We start from the raw sequence: 16369 nt of genomic DNA, 5'->3' as shown, positions 1-16369 counted from the left end.
GCCTCCCGGGGCAGTCGCAAATGTGAAAATTTTATCTCAGCTCTTAAAAATAATTTAAATATTGAATAAAAAATGGTTGTATCACCAGGAAATTCCACTATTAATACTTCTTCATTTGGAAATGTGCTTATTACCCTTATATTTTGTTTCCTCTCTCAAGTTGAGCCTTGATAGTTACTGCTTTCAAATTTAAGAGTGCTTATAAAGTTCTTGATTTGGGGATGCATGATTATAAAATTCTTGGTTTAAATTTTTTGGAATAATTACAAATGTGATGCAGGTTTATCTTGTTATACTGGGATAAACTCGTGGTTCTTGCTATTTTTGTTAATTATTTTACCTATTAAAGTTTTATTTATGTTTTCTAGTATGGATTATATTTTTCATTTTATATTAGCACAAATTAGCAAACTCAGGTAGTTAATGCCAGCTCCCTGGTTTTGAAGCTGTAGATGAAGTTTAATTAAACAAGAATGTTTAATATATCATTGAAAGAAAGGAGTTAGGGTGTTAGTTGCCTTGCATTTGGAAAGAGAGAGAATGGCCCATCACTAATCCATTTGTCATATTAAGATGCATGTTAAAATGAGGTCTCTGTTCACCACACATGCATCCCACATGCAGCATGGCAGGAGCTGGAAGTAAAAATGAAATCAATCAAATTGCCTATGTTAATACAGCTATCAATAATAACACTATGCTTAAAAAATGAAAAATCTAGGGAAATAAAGATGCTAAACCAAACTAGATACAGCATTGGGCCCCTGGGAGTTTCTGAGATAGTCTAAGAGAAGCTTTGAAATGGCTTTGACATTATTAAAATGATGGTTTCATTGAGCAGAATTTTCATCTGAGGAGTTTCCCATATTTCACTGTATTTTGTATATTCCCTGGAATAAAAGGGAAGGAACTGAATTAGCTAGATGAAGCACACTGGTCGTCCTAAATCCTTGCTCTCTCAGTTAACAACATGTAATAACTCCTTGGACTGAGTGGAGCTTTTATGTTCAGACCTAACATTCTGTCCCTGAAGCACGCAGACACCAGTTCCTGCCGCTCTCCAGAGCTGGCCCTCTCTGGCAGGAGAACCTCCCTGTCCGAAGTTCACAGACTTCACATTCCTGCCTTTGCTCATGGACTTTGCCACGCCTGGAAGTTTCTTCTCTTTTCTCAAAGAACAGCCTCCATTTCATTCTGAACTGAAATTTTTAAGACAGATGTGTCATGTATACAATAGAAATTTTTAGTTTTCAAAATGTCTTTTTCAGGCTCATTGCCTGTTAAATTTCAACAGTTAATCATAGTCACAGTCACATTGTCGTTTTCTTATTTTCTGAGTCTTATTTTCCCAATTGAATTACAACATCTTGAAAATACATATATTTTAATTTTTTTCCCTATTGTACTGCATAGGACTCATCCCATGTTTTCCAAAATACTAACCAAGCTGAAAACTTTCAATATTCTAAATAAATGTAGCAAAATTTGCTGCTTTTGATCTTCAGAATGAACACTTTGAGTCTATCCTGGTGGTTTGAGTTTGAATCTATCCTGATAGTAGTATGCCAAAGTGATATTTCAGGGTTCTTTTTTTTTTTTTTTTTTTGATTATTGTCTCTTAGAGAGACCAGTGGCTACAAAAATACAGCAAAAAGTGGAAGGACTCCACTTGTGAAGGATTAGGACACGCACCATTATAGTTGGGATATAAAGTAGGGTGTTAGTGCAGAAATATTCAGACGTATAATGATTGGGTTGTGAGAGCTGTAACCTAATCAGTCCATCCTAGTAGGTAGGTGGGGTGGACTGGAGGGGTAGGTCACTAGGAGCATGCCCTGGGAGGGCGCATCTTCCCTGTGGCCCCGCCCCACTGCCTGACCCTGCATGAGCTGAGCAGCTTTCCTCCACTGGGTCCTTCCCCCATGAGGGTCGGCCTCCCCTTGGTCCCAGAGCAATGGAGTCGGCTGGCTGTGAATGGAGACCTCTGAAACCATGAACTCCAAGTAAACATTTTTCTCTTCTAAGTTGTTCTTGTCAGGTATTTTGATCACAGCGATGAAAAAACTAACTAGAACACTTACCCACTAAAATTTTTTCTTTTTTTTCCTCTTTTTTCCTCCAAGATGAGCTCAACTGAAGTCTATAACTTTAGTGAACCAACTTAAAAAACTAAATGCTTTAAATGAAAATTGATAGCAAGTGACATAAATGTGAAGCAAATTTCAGCACGGGGGCCATTTTCAAAGATCACATTTTAAGGAGCAACTAAATTGCAATTGCTCAGTGCATATAAATGGGAGTGTTTCCATAGAGCCAATTTAAGCAGCTTCAGTAATTGGAAAGAAAGAATTATTTCTCATTCAGTCCCCTGTCTAATTGAACCTTAAATTTTAAAAATTAAGTCAAACACATAGGTAAAACTAACAGTGTAGGTTTTGATTTTCTTTTTTAAAAAATGGGAAAACATTCTCAATTCACTAAGTGGTTAGCAGTCTTAGCAAAACCAGCAGAATGGAAGAAATCCCAGGGACTGAAGGGTTAGCTGAATACATTTTCATCTTAATATCTCATAAACTCTCAACCCGCCCTTGCTTCCGGAATACCCTGGAGGAGGCTCACCTCAGTGTTTCTGAGGCTCTCTCAAGAAGTTCAGAACCCTGGGTCAGCCATGGATTTGACCTTCTTGGTAGTAATGGACCTTTGTGGATTAGGCAACCATGATTCTTTTCCTTTTCACTGTCAAGACCCCAAATCTGATTATAGGACCCAGTATTTCAACTTGAACAATTAGAATCCTGGGACTAAAAAGCCACCCAGAAAAGCAGATAGTCCAGAGCCAAGACACCCACTCTTGTGCCTGGGACCACAGTCTCTCCATGTAAAGCCGTGGCCTCTACTCCTCATGTGCCTCTGTGCACTTCAGAGCTCCTGAGTTTACAAGTCTTTCTACTATAAACTCCAGGTAGCAATTCTGAACCCCCAGTTTGAATCTCTAGGAGAAGTCTGGTTGACTCTTCTTGGGCTGGTTGTCTATGTTTGATCAAATACTAATTTGGGGTGGCATGAAAGTTCCATTGTGCAAATCTCTGATGCCTGCTACCCTAACCTAAAGAAGTACAAGTCAGGAAGTAATTTTAGCAGTTTCCATTTATAATTGTTTTTCTTCCTTTCTTCTTTTGCCTTTACTCTTATCTCCTAGGGTCAGAATATCTGGACCCAAGTTAATGTTAGTGGTTTATCTAATATTTTAAAAGCATCCCCTGAATATCAGTAATTAAAACCTTCATGCTTTCTGAATTTCTTCTCTGAGCTGTCCATGATTTTGCCCAAGCTACAGTTTGTTTAGATTCCTTTAAATTCTGGGATTACTCAGGATTTGATGCTTGGGACAGTGTAGTAAGGATTGGAATGACATGCAAAACGGCAATATGTGTGTGTTGGGTTGGGGAAAGCAGAAGAGAGAAAGAAAAGTCATTATGTATTAAGAAGCAGAGAAGTAGACTTAAATCTTTCCATAGATGGACAGGGATGCTATCCCCCACTTAGGTCCTCACCTCAGGCATTAGGATTGAAGGTCCAAATAAATCACTGGGACTTGCATGGAGACTGGTATGTGCCAGGCAGGGAAACTTGAAGGCATGAGAACATTGCGACCATCGTGGAGTTTGATGGGAGATCAGGGCCTGAGGATACCAGCTCTAACACTTAGGTGCTTTTAAAATGGTCCCCAGAATATCAAAGCAATTGAGTCATTTGAACTGAGTCCAGTTGGTTATTTGTGGGTAATTTGCCAATTCTCACCAGTTAGTTACTATTTCAGCTAAGTAGAGAGAACAAAATGAAGGAAATGTGAAACTTTTAAGACAGATGTGTCTTGTAAACAGTAGAAATTCTTAGCTTTCAAATTCTGAAATGGCACGATTACCAGGTGAGACTAGCAGGGAGTCTTCATGCTCTTGAATACTTGAGTTATTCAACTTGACAAACTCTTTTTTAAAAAATTTTTAAAATTTCTTTATTTTTGACAAACTCTTGAATTTAACATTTCAAACTTTTCAAGGGTCTGATAACAGTTAATCCACCCAATATTTATGAAGCACCTACTGCTTTTTTCTGAGTTGTCACTGGAGAACTAGACTTTTATTTTTTAAACCCATGATCATAAACTTGGCAAATATATGGAGATTTATTTTTATAAATCATTTCAGTGTAGAGTCATGAAATAATATTTCTAATGGTTCAAGTATCTAAAATTGTATATGCTGTTCTTTGAAGATAATGTCAACTTTTCTTGATCACAAGATTTTAATTTTATACCTTATTTTAATAATAATAAGAAAGGATCACATTCATACAGTTTTGAAAACCCGTCAATACTTACTTTTTCTCTTGGTGTTTTTAAGGAACGACGGAAATTTGGTCCCTTAGGATGGAACATCCCTTATGAATTTAATTCTGCCGACTTCTCAGCCAGTATTCAGTTTATTCAGAATCACCTTGATGAATGCGATATTAAAAAAGTGAGTGAAACTTTTCTTTGTTCTATTTTTTTGTTTTAATTAGTTACACATGACAGTACAATGATCTTGACATATCATACATTTGAATCAGATGGGATATAATTTCTCATTTTTCTGAGTGTACAGGTTGCAGAATTACATTGGTTCTTTTTTTTTTCTTTAATTGCAACTTGAGATATGGAGTGAGCCTGCTGAGGCTCCCCCACACCCTTTTTAGGGGCCTGTTGACTCTGATCAGCTGTGTGCTGGTCCAGCCTCTCCCGCTTCCTCCATAACACACTCATACCTGAAGCTGCCCATGGCTGCCTCCAGGTGCCACAGGGCAATGCTAGAGGAGGCCTGCCTTCAGTCAAACTTGCCTTCTCTGTCCTGACTGCGTCTCCTTAAAAGAGAAGATGTTATCTGCCAGTCCACCAGCAACGTTCTTTTTCACCTTAAGTCACTTATTAGTTTTGGATATTTTTTAGTTGTGGACAGACCTTTATTTTATTTATTTTATATGTGGTGCTGAGAATCAAACCTGTGCCTCACACATGCTAGGGAAGCACTCTACCACTGAGCCACAACCCCAGCCCTGAAGTCTAATGTTAGCTTTCGCTTTCTCATATAAATAGCCTTGATTCCGAATGGAGGTCACTGGGCTGGGGTGTGTGGGTCAGTGGTAGGGCCCTTGGTTTCAGCCCCAGCACAGGAAAAAAAAAAATCTAACAGTGGTCACTGCTAAAAATCCTGTGGCAGGTCTGGGGGTTGTAGCTCAGTTGATAGAGCACTTAACCCATGGGTTCAATTCTTGGCACCATATTAGAATAAATAAATAAAATAAAGGTCCACCTACAACTAAAAAAAATTTTTTAACAAAATTGTATGGCACTTTGTAGTTTTCAAAGTGCTCCTGTGCAAAGCCTCATTTTTCCCTCTGAGACTTTATTGAGAGGCCGGTTTTACTGATGAGGACCAGAAAAGACAGACAGGAGACGTCCTCAAGCTCACAGAGAATGAAAACCCAGTTGTTCCATCACCCATGTTCTAAAGGGTTGGAGATCTGGTTCTTCCAGATCTTGGGCAAGTGAATGAACGTTGGAGCCTGTGTCCCCATTTATAAAGTGGCTGTGGATTCTGTCAGGAGCAAGTGGGTTGGTATTTGTGAATGCATAGTGTATGTATAAATGCCACTTTTCCCATCTGTCCTGCCTTTCTTTCCACAGTAGGCCTTCAAGGTAAATTCAGTGACAGGATTGTGCTAGGGAGCATGATGAATGTTGACCTGGACAGGAGGGATCACTAGAACCAAACCATCAAAGGGATAGTAAATTAAGAGTATGGCAGTTTGATGAAAAATTGTATTGTATGGGTTCAGATTCTGTGGCTATTTATCATGTTGGTATAAGCAATAGTTACCTGGAAATAGTTGCTTTAAAAGGCAACTGAACTGAAAAATCAAATTTTAACCAAGAATAAAAATAAGAATCAAACACCCTCACTTCTCCTACCCCAAATGTATGAAGAATTTCTTTTTTTTTTGTAACAAAAATAAAATAACTGTTACTATCCAAAATATATTGCCAGTATGAGATTGCTATCAAAATTAATGAACACTTAGATGTAGTTTTAGCTCACAGATTGAGATGGCAAAAGATTGCATTGTAGAAAAACCTTGTGAATAAATACTTTTCTAGTTGTTCTCCTACTGATTCCAGAAAATATATTACTAGGAGAGCACATTATAGAGTTGATTACTTGATTTTCCTCCTTTCTTCACTAAACACCACTTTTTCCCTCTGTAACAGCTTGGCATGACTGTAATGAATGTTAGAGGTGATTACATCCACAGAGTGAAAAATAGTCTTTTTTTTTTTCTATTTTAAATAATCCATGGGCAACACATCCACTGGTGTTTTGTATTGTAGATTTCTCTTTGGAGATCAAACTATAGTGGTTCCAGCCATGTGATAGAGGTATTAATGTAAGATAATGAATAATTCTAAAACACATCATTTTAAATACAATCTAGCTAGCACTCCCTTTCCCAGACCTTTCATATAGAGAAAAACCTGAATTATTTGTTTAGATTGACAGTGAATAATCCTTTTTTTATTTCTGATAAAGGGTGTGTCGTGGAGTACAGTTCGGTACATGATTGGAGAAGTACAATATGGAGGCAGAGTGACAGATGACTTTGATAAACGTCTGCTTAATTGCTTCGCTAGAGTAAGTCAATTCATGGGAAGGAAAGCATGGGGACAGTTTCATTGTATTTTCTTTTTAAACAGCCTACTTTTTATTTGTGATGAGTATGCCAAATTTAAGGGGGGAACAGTATAAAGAGGAGTTGCTCAAAACAAATTAGCCAAGAAGTGCACCTGCCACACACATCCCCATCCTTACCAACAAAATAGCAATCTACCTTCGGTCTGAGAAGAGCAGTGACAGTTCTCAAGGGTCTCGGAATCCTTTCCTGTATGGGTGAACTGTCCACGCCCAGGCCTCCCTCCACCCCTCCTCCACATTCTCCATTTCCTGGTGCCTCACCTAGGAAGAAAAACTGGCCCTCATTTCTATACCTCTTCCTCTAAGGGAAAGACTCATGGTGACTTCAAGCCCAAAAATAATGGATGAGGGAGTCACCATAATTTAAATTTTTTAATTTTTTCTGTTAAATTGGATGATTGAAAATGGATGAAGTGTATAATTTTTTTATAATTTTTCATTTTTTAAATCCAGTGAAATCTACATATAACATATTGGTAATCATTTTTTAGAGAAAATATTACCTGTAAATTATGGTTTTCACATCAAGATTAAATACTTATAACTAATACCTACCAACCTCAAACTCTTCTTAAAGTGTTCTACATGTTAAAGAAGCAATAAACATTACTTAAGTAGGAAAAAAGACCAGATATAGGGGTATTTATGATTGTTAAGTTCTTTATGTTAGGACCTATGTTGTTAATTCTCTGTTTCTGTAATTTTATTTTCTTACTTTCCCTTTTTTAAAACAAAATTAAAACCTAAACAACCAGGTACAAGCTACAAGCCTCTGGGATACTTTGGTAAACTGGGGGATGACCAAAAATCTGATTTTTCTTTGCACCCTTAACATGTCTTTGCATGCTTTCTCATAAGACAAAGGTGGGAAATACCAAGTGTTAGAAAGGACGAGGAAAGGTGGATGCCTTTGTGCTCGAAGATCAAATTGGTACAGCCCTCCTGAGATACCTGCTGAAGTCAAGTATCCCAGGTAGATACATCCCAGAACATTTCAAGGGAAAGTCCCCAAATAGGCATATACAAAGTATGTGTTGGTGGCAACACTGGGAAAGGAGCTGACGGAAGCCATCATTGGGTGGTTTCCCTGGAAACAGATTCTAACTTTGCATTTGGGTGCCCCCTCCACCCTTCTCCCAGGGGACCCTTCTGCTAGGGCAGTTCCTGGGGACAGACAATAGCTAATACTCTAGACAGCTGGGAGAGTGAGTGCCTGGGTCCTGCAGGAGGATCAGGTGGTGAATCTCAGTGTCCACCTCAGAAGCCCAAGAACCCTGAGAAAACAAGATGGAGCGGATGGACACGAGAGAGTGCTGTGCTCACCCTCTGGGGTACCTGCTGGTGTGCGCTCAACCACATCAGCTGTGTGAAATGACAGCTCTCTGAACCAGAATCTTACTCCTCAGGATATGTCCCAGAGAAATTCTCACCATGAACAAAGATAGCATGTTTGTGGTCTCGGGAAGCTGAAGGAAACACGCGTCAGTATCTATCACAGGGAAAGAGACAAGTTAACCGTAGGTGCTTATGGCAGTAGCCGAAGCAGCACTGGGGAGAGATGATCTATGCGATGTCCTGCACGGATCTTTAAACAGTGTTGATTGCAGCTGGAAAAAATAAGATGCGATCCATAAAGTAACCTAAGTATATTGTACAATGATAAATACATATTTAAGGACATTAGCAAGTCCCTTTAAATAGATGCCCTCAGAAGGAAGGAGACTGTATGTGGATATCAGAGCTGAATGGGGAAAACTAAAATAAAGGGACATGACATTTTTCCTTAGAAATGGAATGTAGAAATTGACAGTGGAGAAATGTAACAGTGGTCCACTTTGTGCTTTAATTATAGCCCTTGCTGCTCTGCCACTGCAACTTAATTTTTTAAAAGGGGGCAAGGGCCATGAAAATAATAATATGATAACTAGGGAACATGAGAAAGGTTCAAAAAAAAGTCTTAGTAGTATACTTGGGCAGAATAATTATAAAAATTATAAGAGTATCTAAAATTGAAGTTTCAACAGTAAAGACTCTGAGAGGTGTGTGTGTATAAAAATTTAAAATTTTTCTTTCTTTCTCTCTCTCACTCTCTCTCTTTCTTTATTATTATTATTTTGTGTGTGTGTGTGTGTGTGTGTGTGTATCTTAGAATGGAACCTAGGGCTACCACTGGGCTACATCCCCAGCCCTTCTTAAGAATTTTTAAATTTTGAGACAGGATCTCACTACGTCACCCAAGTACCCTTGAACTTGAAATCCTCCTGCCTTTGCTCCTGAGTAGCTGGAATTACAGATGTGCATCACCATGTCCACCTTATTTTTTTTCTTTTTAATTAGCATATAATAACCATATATCTCCATGGGGTACAGTTTGATGTTTTAGACATTATATATTTGAAATCAGGGTCTTGAGCATGTCCAGCTTCAGGATACATTTCACAGAACCGACCAGCAGAGTGCTGATGGAATCTAGTGTGTGGGGAGAGCAGTGGTGTGGGTCAAGGATCACTACTAGTTTTGATTTGATCAACTGGGGAGGGTGGAATGATTTCCAGAGGAGCAGAAGGGCTGCAGAGGAATGAGTTTTATTAGCTAAAGCTGGAAGTTGGGAGTTCTGTTTGGATCATGTAACATATGAGTATCAACTACACATCCCTAAATATATTATATATATATATATATATATATATATATATATATATATATATATATATATATATATGTATTGTAGTTGGACATGATACATTTCATTTATTTATTTATTTGAATGTGGTGCTGAGGATCAAATCCAGCGCCTCACACATGCTAGACAAGTGCTCTACCACTGAGCCCCAGCCCCAGCCCCTGATTTCCACCTTATTTTTATCTCCCACCTCTATTGCTCATTATGATAATTTTTATAAGCAGAGCCAGTTTAGATTTAGAGGTATGTATGCAGGTGGTTTTGCATGACACCCTCACGTTCCCCTCCTCCCTTCCTGGCAGGAGGGCCTCTCATTCCTCTTGGTGGGGAAGAGCATGGGAGGCTGCAGGAACCTCTAGAGTCAGTATGGGGAGATGAGGCCATTTTCTGCGGAAAAATGGCTGCATCTATGTTCTGAGAGAAATAAGAAGCAAGGTCATTGGCTGAGGAGTGGGGAGAAGCGAGTTTGGGTTGTTTGAAGAGAATGGATAAAGTATAGCTTTCTGAGAGAGTAGGAGAGGGAATCTGTGAGTCTGATAGCTGTTTTCTGTCTTCCCCACTAGAATGTAAACTCCTTAATAGGAGCCGAGTCTTCCTGGTTTCCTGGTCTCTGTACCCCTCTCCCTAGTGCTGAGAATTCACTCACACATGTGTGTTGCTGATGAGCATCACATAATCTCAATACCCTGAGAATTTTCTGTAGTCACTTAAAACAGTTGAATTTCTACTGACACCAGCACACTCTGAAAATTAAGTGTGCATGTGTGTTTTTACCACCCTTAACCTATCACATTTTCAAATTTTTATTTTATTTTTTGGTACCCAGTTTTTTTAATTTTATTTTTTGGTAGCCACTGACCCACATTTTAGCCCTTTTTATGTTTGTTTGTTTTAAATTTTAAGGCAGGATCTTCCTAAGTTGCTTAGGGCCTCACTAAGTTGCTGTGGCTGACTTTGAACCCACGATCCTCCTGCCTCAGCCTCTTGAGCTGCTGGGATTACAAGCGTGTTATCACCAGGCCCAGCTCAACTTTTTAAAAAAGCATGTTATGAACCTTTTTCTAAAAACCCAAATCCAAGAAAAGTCCTGATTAGCCAACCACCTCTGTAAGTTTGTCTTTTGTTTTATTGAAGCTGTGTTACCCAAAGGTGTGTGGAACACAGTGGTTGGCTGTCAAGGAGGCAGCATGTGGAAGAGCTCTCTACTCTCCACCTGGTGATCTGGAGCAGTTAAGAGCTGCTGTGTCAATCTGTCCCTTCAAGGTCAATGGTTGAGCCGGGAGTGCAGGAGGGAGGGGAGGGAGCTCTGCTCGCTACTCTGAAGCCTGCTCCACCTGCAGATCTCAAGCTGGCCAAGTCCCCTCTCTGTCCCTAGCCTTCTGAATTTGCTCTTCCCTTCTCCATAGCCCAACTTTTGACATTTGGGGCAACTGAGTGAGACCTCATCCCCCTCCCAGAGGCCCAAGATTTTTCATTCCCCAGGGCCCAGGCTGGCCTGGGGGAAGCACACACGGGATGTGTCTTGGTCATGGGCATGCAGACTCCCTGGTCTAGAGCTCAGAGTGCCTTCTCCATCCTGTCCTGGCTGCTCCCAAGGAACAGCAGCTGGCTCGCCACCAGGTTAGATCCTCTCTATACCATCAGATCCTGGTTTCTGTGACCTGGGTCCTCAGCAATTCCTACCCTAAATGAAAAGTTCATCTCACTACCATTCCATCCTTTCTCTCCTGAGGAGCTTCCCTGGCTCCTTCTGTCCCTCCCTCAGGCCCTTCGGTGGCTACAGTTCTCTGTCCATGACTGGACCACTCGCTTATTCCCCCTGCACCTGCTCTTCGCCCGTCACCCCCAACCTCCTGCCTCACTGTCCTTCACCTTCCTCGTGCCTCTGTCTAGATTTGACTTGTTCTAGATGACCCTCCCCCACACACACATAAGCAGAGGGCTGAGGCTGGGTCTCTGGCTCTCAGGACATGAGGTTCCCACATGAACTTGGCAGCAGAATCCTCTTGAGCAGAGAGCCCCTGTCCTGCCTTCCTCTGTCTTAGCCGTCCCCAGCCTCACTCTTGCCATCTATTCTGCTGGCCAAGCCACACTGCAGCCACTTCCCCTGCGGTGGGATCCCGAGTTACTATGGGAAGCTGTTCAATTGTAAATGAGTGTTTTTAAGTCAGATCCCATGTCCCTGTGACTTTCACTTTGGGGCTCATCTTTGGACCCCCATTTGCTCTGTTTTTTTGGCATCTTACAGAGTGTCTCTTCAAAACCTAGCAGGGGACAAAGACTATTTTGTATAATTATAATGTGCCAATTTAAAAACCTACAGTTAAAACAACAACTAACAGCGGCAGAACTTTTTCATGTTCTCATTCAAGGATGGCTGCTGTCATCTTTCTATTGCTGTAGCAAATACTTGTGCTAATCAACCTATAAGAAAAAAGGTTTATTTTGGCTGACAGCTATTGGGGTGTTGTCCATGGTCACTTGGCCCCATTGCTCTGGGCCTGTAGCGAGTGGAGCAGCAGGTCATGGTGGACAGTGTGTGGTGGAGTGAGGATGTTTGAGGGTGGCCAGGACGAGAGGGAGGAGGAGGAAGGGGCAGGGTCCCACTATTTTCCTCAAGGGCACATCCCCAAGTGACCAGAGGGCTTTCCAATAGGCCTCTTCTCTTAAAGATCCTGTCATAGCCTACATCTGCCACAAAATTTGTAAAATCCACATTTTATAGGTACCTGTTAAGAGTCTCCCAAAGTAATTCCAAGTAGATTTCATATTCTGTATTTTTGTCCATACCCCAAAAGAGCCTCCACATTTGGTGAAACCTGGCCCTGTATGAGTTGGATCTAGCCCTTTGTGTGTGTGTTAATAAAGTAATCATAAACCAGGAAGAAGCTTCATTTTGCTTTTTTAGGTACTTGCCATCTGACAACACAGAATCCATTGTGGTCATTTGTTTTCTGTGCGCTGAGGCCTTTGCCTCCCTGGGGTGTCTTCCTGCAATTTAAGCTATCCACATCACGAAAAATCTAATCTTTCTCAATAATGACTGTGCTCAGCTCTGTGCCCTTTAATGACTTTCAATTGCTCCCCGGTTCTTAAATAAGCACCAGTCATCGCCCTGGTATCCACAGTCATCCATAAAATGACCTCACCTCCTCTACTTTCCTGTCCTGTGTCTTACAAGGACATTATGTTTACCCCAACTTCATTACACCCTCCAACCTCTACATCCTCACCTTTCTGGCTTCAGTCATTCTGGGCCTTTGCTTGTGTGGCCTCCCCACCTCCAAGTCCTCCTGTCAAAAATTCTCTCCTTCAAGGCTGTTCTCCAAAATCACCTCCCTACCTGACATCCACCTAGCCATTCTTGCTTCCAGCTCAAAGCCTCTCTAATACTTTGCTTATTTGTATTTCCTTCTGGCTCTTACTTTGGTACACTTTGTATTATGGTTCTTCCATAATTGGCTTATCCCTCTACTAGGTCACTGGCTCCTTGAATGAAAGGACTGTGAGTTTTTCATCTCTGCATTCTGTTCTGGTTCTAAACTCGGGGGCCTTGTGCCCAGGAGTTGAATAGAATAGAATGGAAGCAAATAAAGCCACAGAGAACCAATACACAGGGTATTTCAGAGCAGTGTCTGGATCTAAAAAGAACTGAAAGGAGCCTGTGGAGAGAAGGTCCTAGAGGAAGTGTCCCTGCCTGGAGTAAGGCACAGTCCTCATCTCCTTCCTGTCAGTCCTTGGAGTGAACAGACCCAGTGCCTACATTTCCACGCCTGTCTTTCCCTTCTTTCTCTCCCTGCCAAATGCTAGAGTTATTGCCTCAAAACCAGCTCATAGGCATTCAACATCACCCCCTGCCCTTCAAAATAAGTCTATTCACACCGAGTGTGTATTTGTTCTCGCACTGTTTTGTTACAGATAATCCATCAATTCACATGGAATGAGAAAAAGATGTGATAAGGCATTGCTTCTGATGGACAGGGACCTAACTTAATTAATGAAGGAAGCTACTGGGCTCAGGGTGGGGGTAGATGCTTATAAGGACTTCTGGCTTTGTGCTGGTGCTCAGTGTCATTGTGAATGACATCTTACATGTGCACAGGCCCTGCATGGTGGGGGTGGTGCTCAAGACAATGAAAACACCCAGGTATCCTCTCCTGGGTGGCTAATGCCTCCTGGGGCTCTGCAGTGTGTCTCCTTCTCTGCCAGAATAAAGCTGAGGGTCCTCTAATTGCTCCAGTAAAGACCTGTGGGCATGGCTCCCAGCCCTGCTGGGTCCTGATCCTCTTTACTGTGCACATCTCTTCTTTGGTGCTGAACAGAAGCCTCCCCGAGTTGCTTTTGTGCTCTGGCCTCTCACTTTTCTTCATGGATGTGCTAATTATTCTATCAGTAGTTTTGTGAAGATGCTTTCAAAACCAATATAAAAAAAAAAACCTATTAAAATGGAAATAAGGCGACCCTTCCTCCTCGATAGTGGCAGTTTTCATTTAGACTCTCATCAATTTTCTTTCCTTTATTTTCTCTCCCTCCTCCAGGTCTGGTTCAGTGAGAAGATGTTTGAACCATCATTCTGTTTTTATACTGGTTATAAAATCCCCGTGTGCAAAACCTTGGACCAGTATTTTGAATTCATCCAGTCACTGCCATCCCTAGATAACCCCGAAGTTTTTGGGCTTCACCCTAATGCTGATATCACGTAAGTTCTTGGCATTTTTTAATTTGAAGGGGTCATTTGTAACTCAGCCTGGCAAAGTCTGTGCATTTCATTTTCTCTCTTAATCTCTCTCCTTTCCCCTCTTTTTATTTTACTGTGAAAAATATTGTCGCCTCCTGTCTCCCAATTACAACTTTGTCACATCTTGGCCTGCTCTCCTCTCACTAAATCCTGAGGCCCCAGTGTTTGTGACAACCTTAAAGCTCTAATTTATGCATTGACTATTTCTCCTCTGTCATGTCATAAAGCCAGTTGGTGTTGTGGGTATTGATGCTCTCCACTGATAGGACAGTCCTCTCCCAGCTCCTTATCTCTTTCTCCAAAAATCCATTAGAATACGATGCTCATAAATAGGGTCTAAAAGGGCCGGAAGCGTAGATGAAGGATGAAGACCTGCCTGACCTTCTCTTTGTTGGACCCTCTCCCCTTACTTGCTCACCTGCATCCTTCCATCATGAACTTCCCAGGGTGGCATGTGACTGAGCACAGGAGCACAGGCCACCTAGGCAGAGCCCAGGGTCTCAGCTCAGCATGGGGTCCCTCCTCCCAAGGAGACAGAAGAAATGCTTCCCAACCCAAGCCCCTTCTCTGACCCACCCTTCAGATGAGGTCTCACCCTTCTTGAGAGTTCTCTACCCTGGACTAGACCACCTGGCTCCATGGGGTGGGCACAGGAAGCCCCAGCTGAGCTGCTCCTTTGCACAGGCATTGAGTCTGTGGCCCACCTGTCAAAGCCTGTGTGTCAGCATGGTGTGCCTCCCTCGGTCCCTCACTCACCATTGTCATTTTAATAACTGCAATCGGGCGTGGGTGCCCCCCCCATCTTCTGCTTCTCTACACTTGATAGATGTCTCAAGAGTTCCGGTTTGCTGTCAATTGATTGTCCTCTCACCTCGAGACACCTGCCTCACCCCTTGCACAATGTGTGCCCTGGTGGCCTCTTTATGCCACATCGATTCCATCCTCTCCGTATCCTTTAATCTCACCCACGATGCTTTTCATCTTCAAGATGCAGACGTGACTGGGCCCCACGAACAGCTAATGACACTTTGTTCAGATCCTAAGACAGTCCTCTTTGGTGGCAGCTGTAGCTGTTTGAAGGGGATGTATTAAGTTACCTGGGAATGGAAGAGAAGTCAAGAAATAAAAGGGATTCTTCAGGGATTGGCTTGAGCATAAATTTATACATGAAAGAGGGAGCACGGGTTTTGCTTGAGCTGAGAATTTTAAAATGTGAGTCAGGCCACATTGCTGCTCTGCTCAGAGCCCTCCTGAGGTCCTGGGCCACGCTTGCACTTCCTGGAACATCTTACCCTACCCCGCCCCATATCTTTGTGGCTGACCTTTCACGTCTTCCGTTGTCCTTATTTAAATGTCACCTTTTGTTACCCATTCCCCAGTCCCCGCCCCACATCCTATCCTCCTGCCCTGCTTTTTTTCTACAACATTCTTCACCAACCGACATACTCTGTGTTTTAAATACTTATTTGCTATCGTCTATCAGCCATCACTAAAGCATAAATTCCACTGCGTCTGGAACTTTTGTCCATTTTCACCTCTGAGTCTCCACCTCTATGACAGTGCCTCATGCTCAGGATGTGTTTGTGGACTGACTCAGTGATCCTTCATATCTGTAGGCTGTGGTCTGATCAGTGGGGATAGTCTATAAAGTGATCTCATGATTTCATACAAGCGGGCCAAGAAACAAAACAGCTGACAAGTCTCTAAACACTTATCAACTTGTAATTGAAAATGTCCACGTGTGAGGGCTCTGGACTCCAATTCCCTTGGCCAGAGCCTGAGGAGTCCTGGAAGCTGGTTCATGGAGAATGTGACCCTGTAGAGCCCTGCAGATCCTCCCAAAGAGCAGGCGAGACAAGGTGGAAGCCATCTCACCCCAACTTAGAGGGATGGTGCTCCTCTGCCGTGAACACCACGGGAAGCTTTGATCACCAGCTCTCAGTGCAGATGAACTAGAGCCAGAAAAAGTCCAGAGAAACACAGCAACAGAGTAAATGGGACTAGAGGTAAAGGCAGAGTCAGCCCTTGGCTTTCTATTGTGAACTTATTACAAGCCCTCCGAAAAGCAGGAGGCTCACCAATTAACTTTTTATTGCATTTCCTAGTTCTCTTTCTATATTTATAGCTCTGTATTTTGCATCTCTAAAGCTACATGCACAT

At 41.9% G+C, this 16369-nt stretch overlaps 1 protein-coding gene across 2 annotated transcripts in view; it reads left to right on the top strand.

Annotated features, from left to right (window-relative positions):
* Positions 1-16369, top strand: part of Dnah8 (dynein axonemal heavy chain 8) — a 286935-nt gene that overhangs the window by 234298 nt on the left and 36268 nt on the right. For both annotated transcript variants that reach the window (XM_005318733.5, XM_078020075.1), the window contains exons 83-85: positions 4404-4520; positions 6627-6728; positions 14010-14170. In XM_005318733.5, coding sequence (XP_005318790.3) covers positions 4404-4520; positions 6627-6728; positions 14010-14170 — 380 coding nt within the window. The remainder of the gene's footprint in view (positions 1-4403; positions 4521-6626; positions 6729-14009; positions 14171-16369) is intronic.

This window comes from Ictidomys tridecemlineatus, chromosome 8 (genome assembly GCF_052094955.1).
Source record: "Ictidomys tridecemlineatus isolate mIctTri1 chromosome 8, mIctTri1.hap1, whole genome shotgun sequence".
Taxonomy (NCBI): Eukaryota; Metazoa; Chordata; class Mammalia; order Rodentia; family Sciuridae; genus Ictidomys; species Ictidomys tridecemlineatus.
Note: the sequence above shows the minus strand (reverse complement) of the source record. Positions and strands in the feature narration are given on the sequence as shown.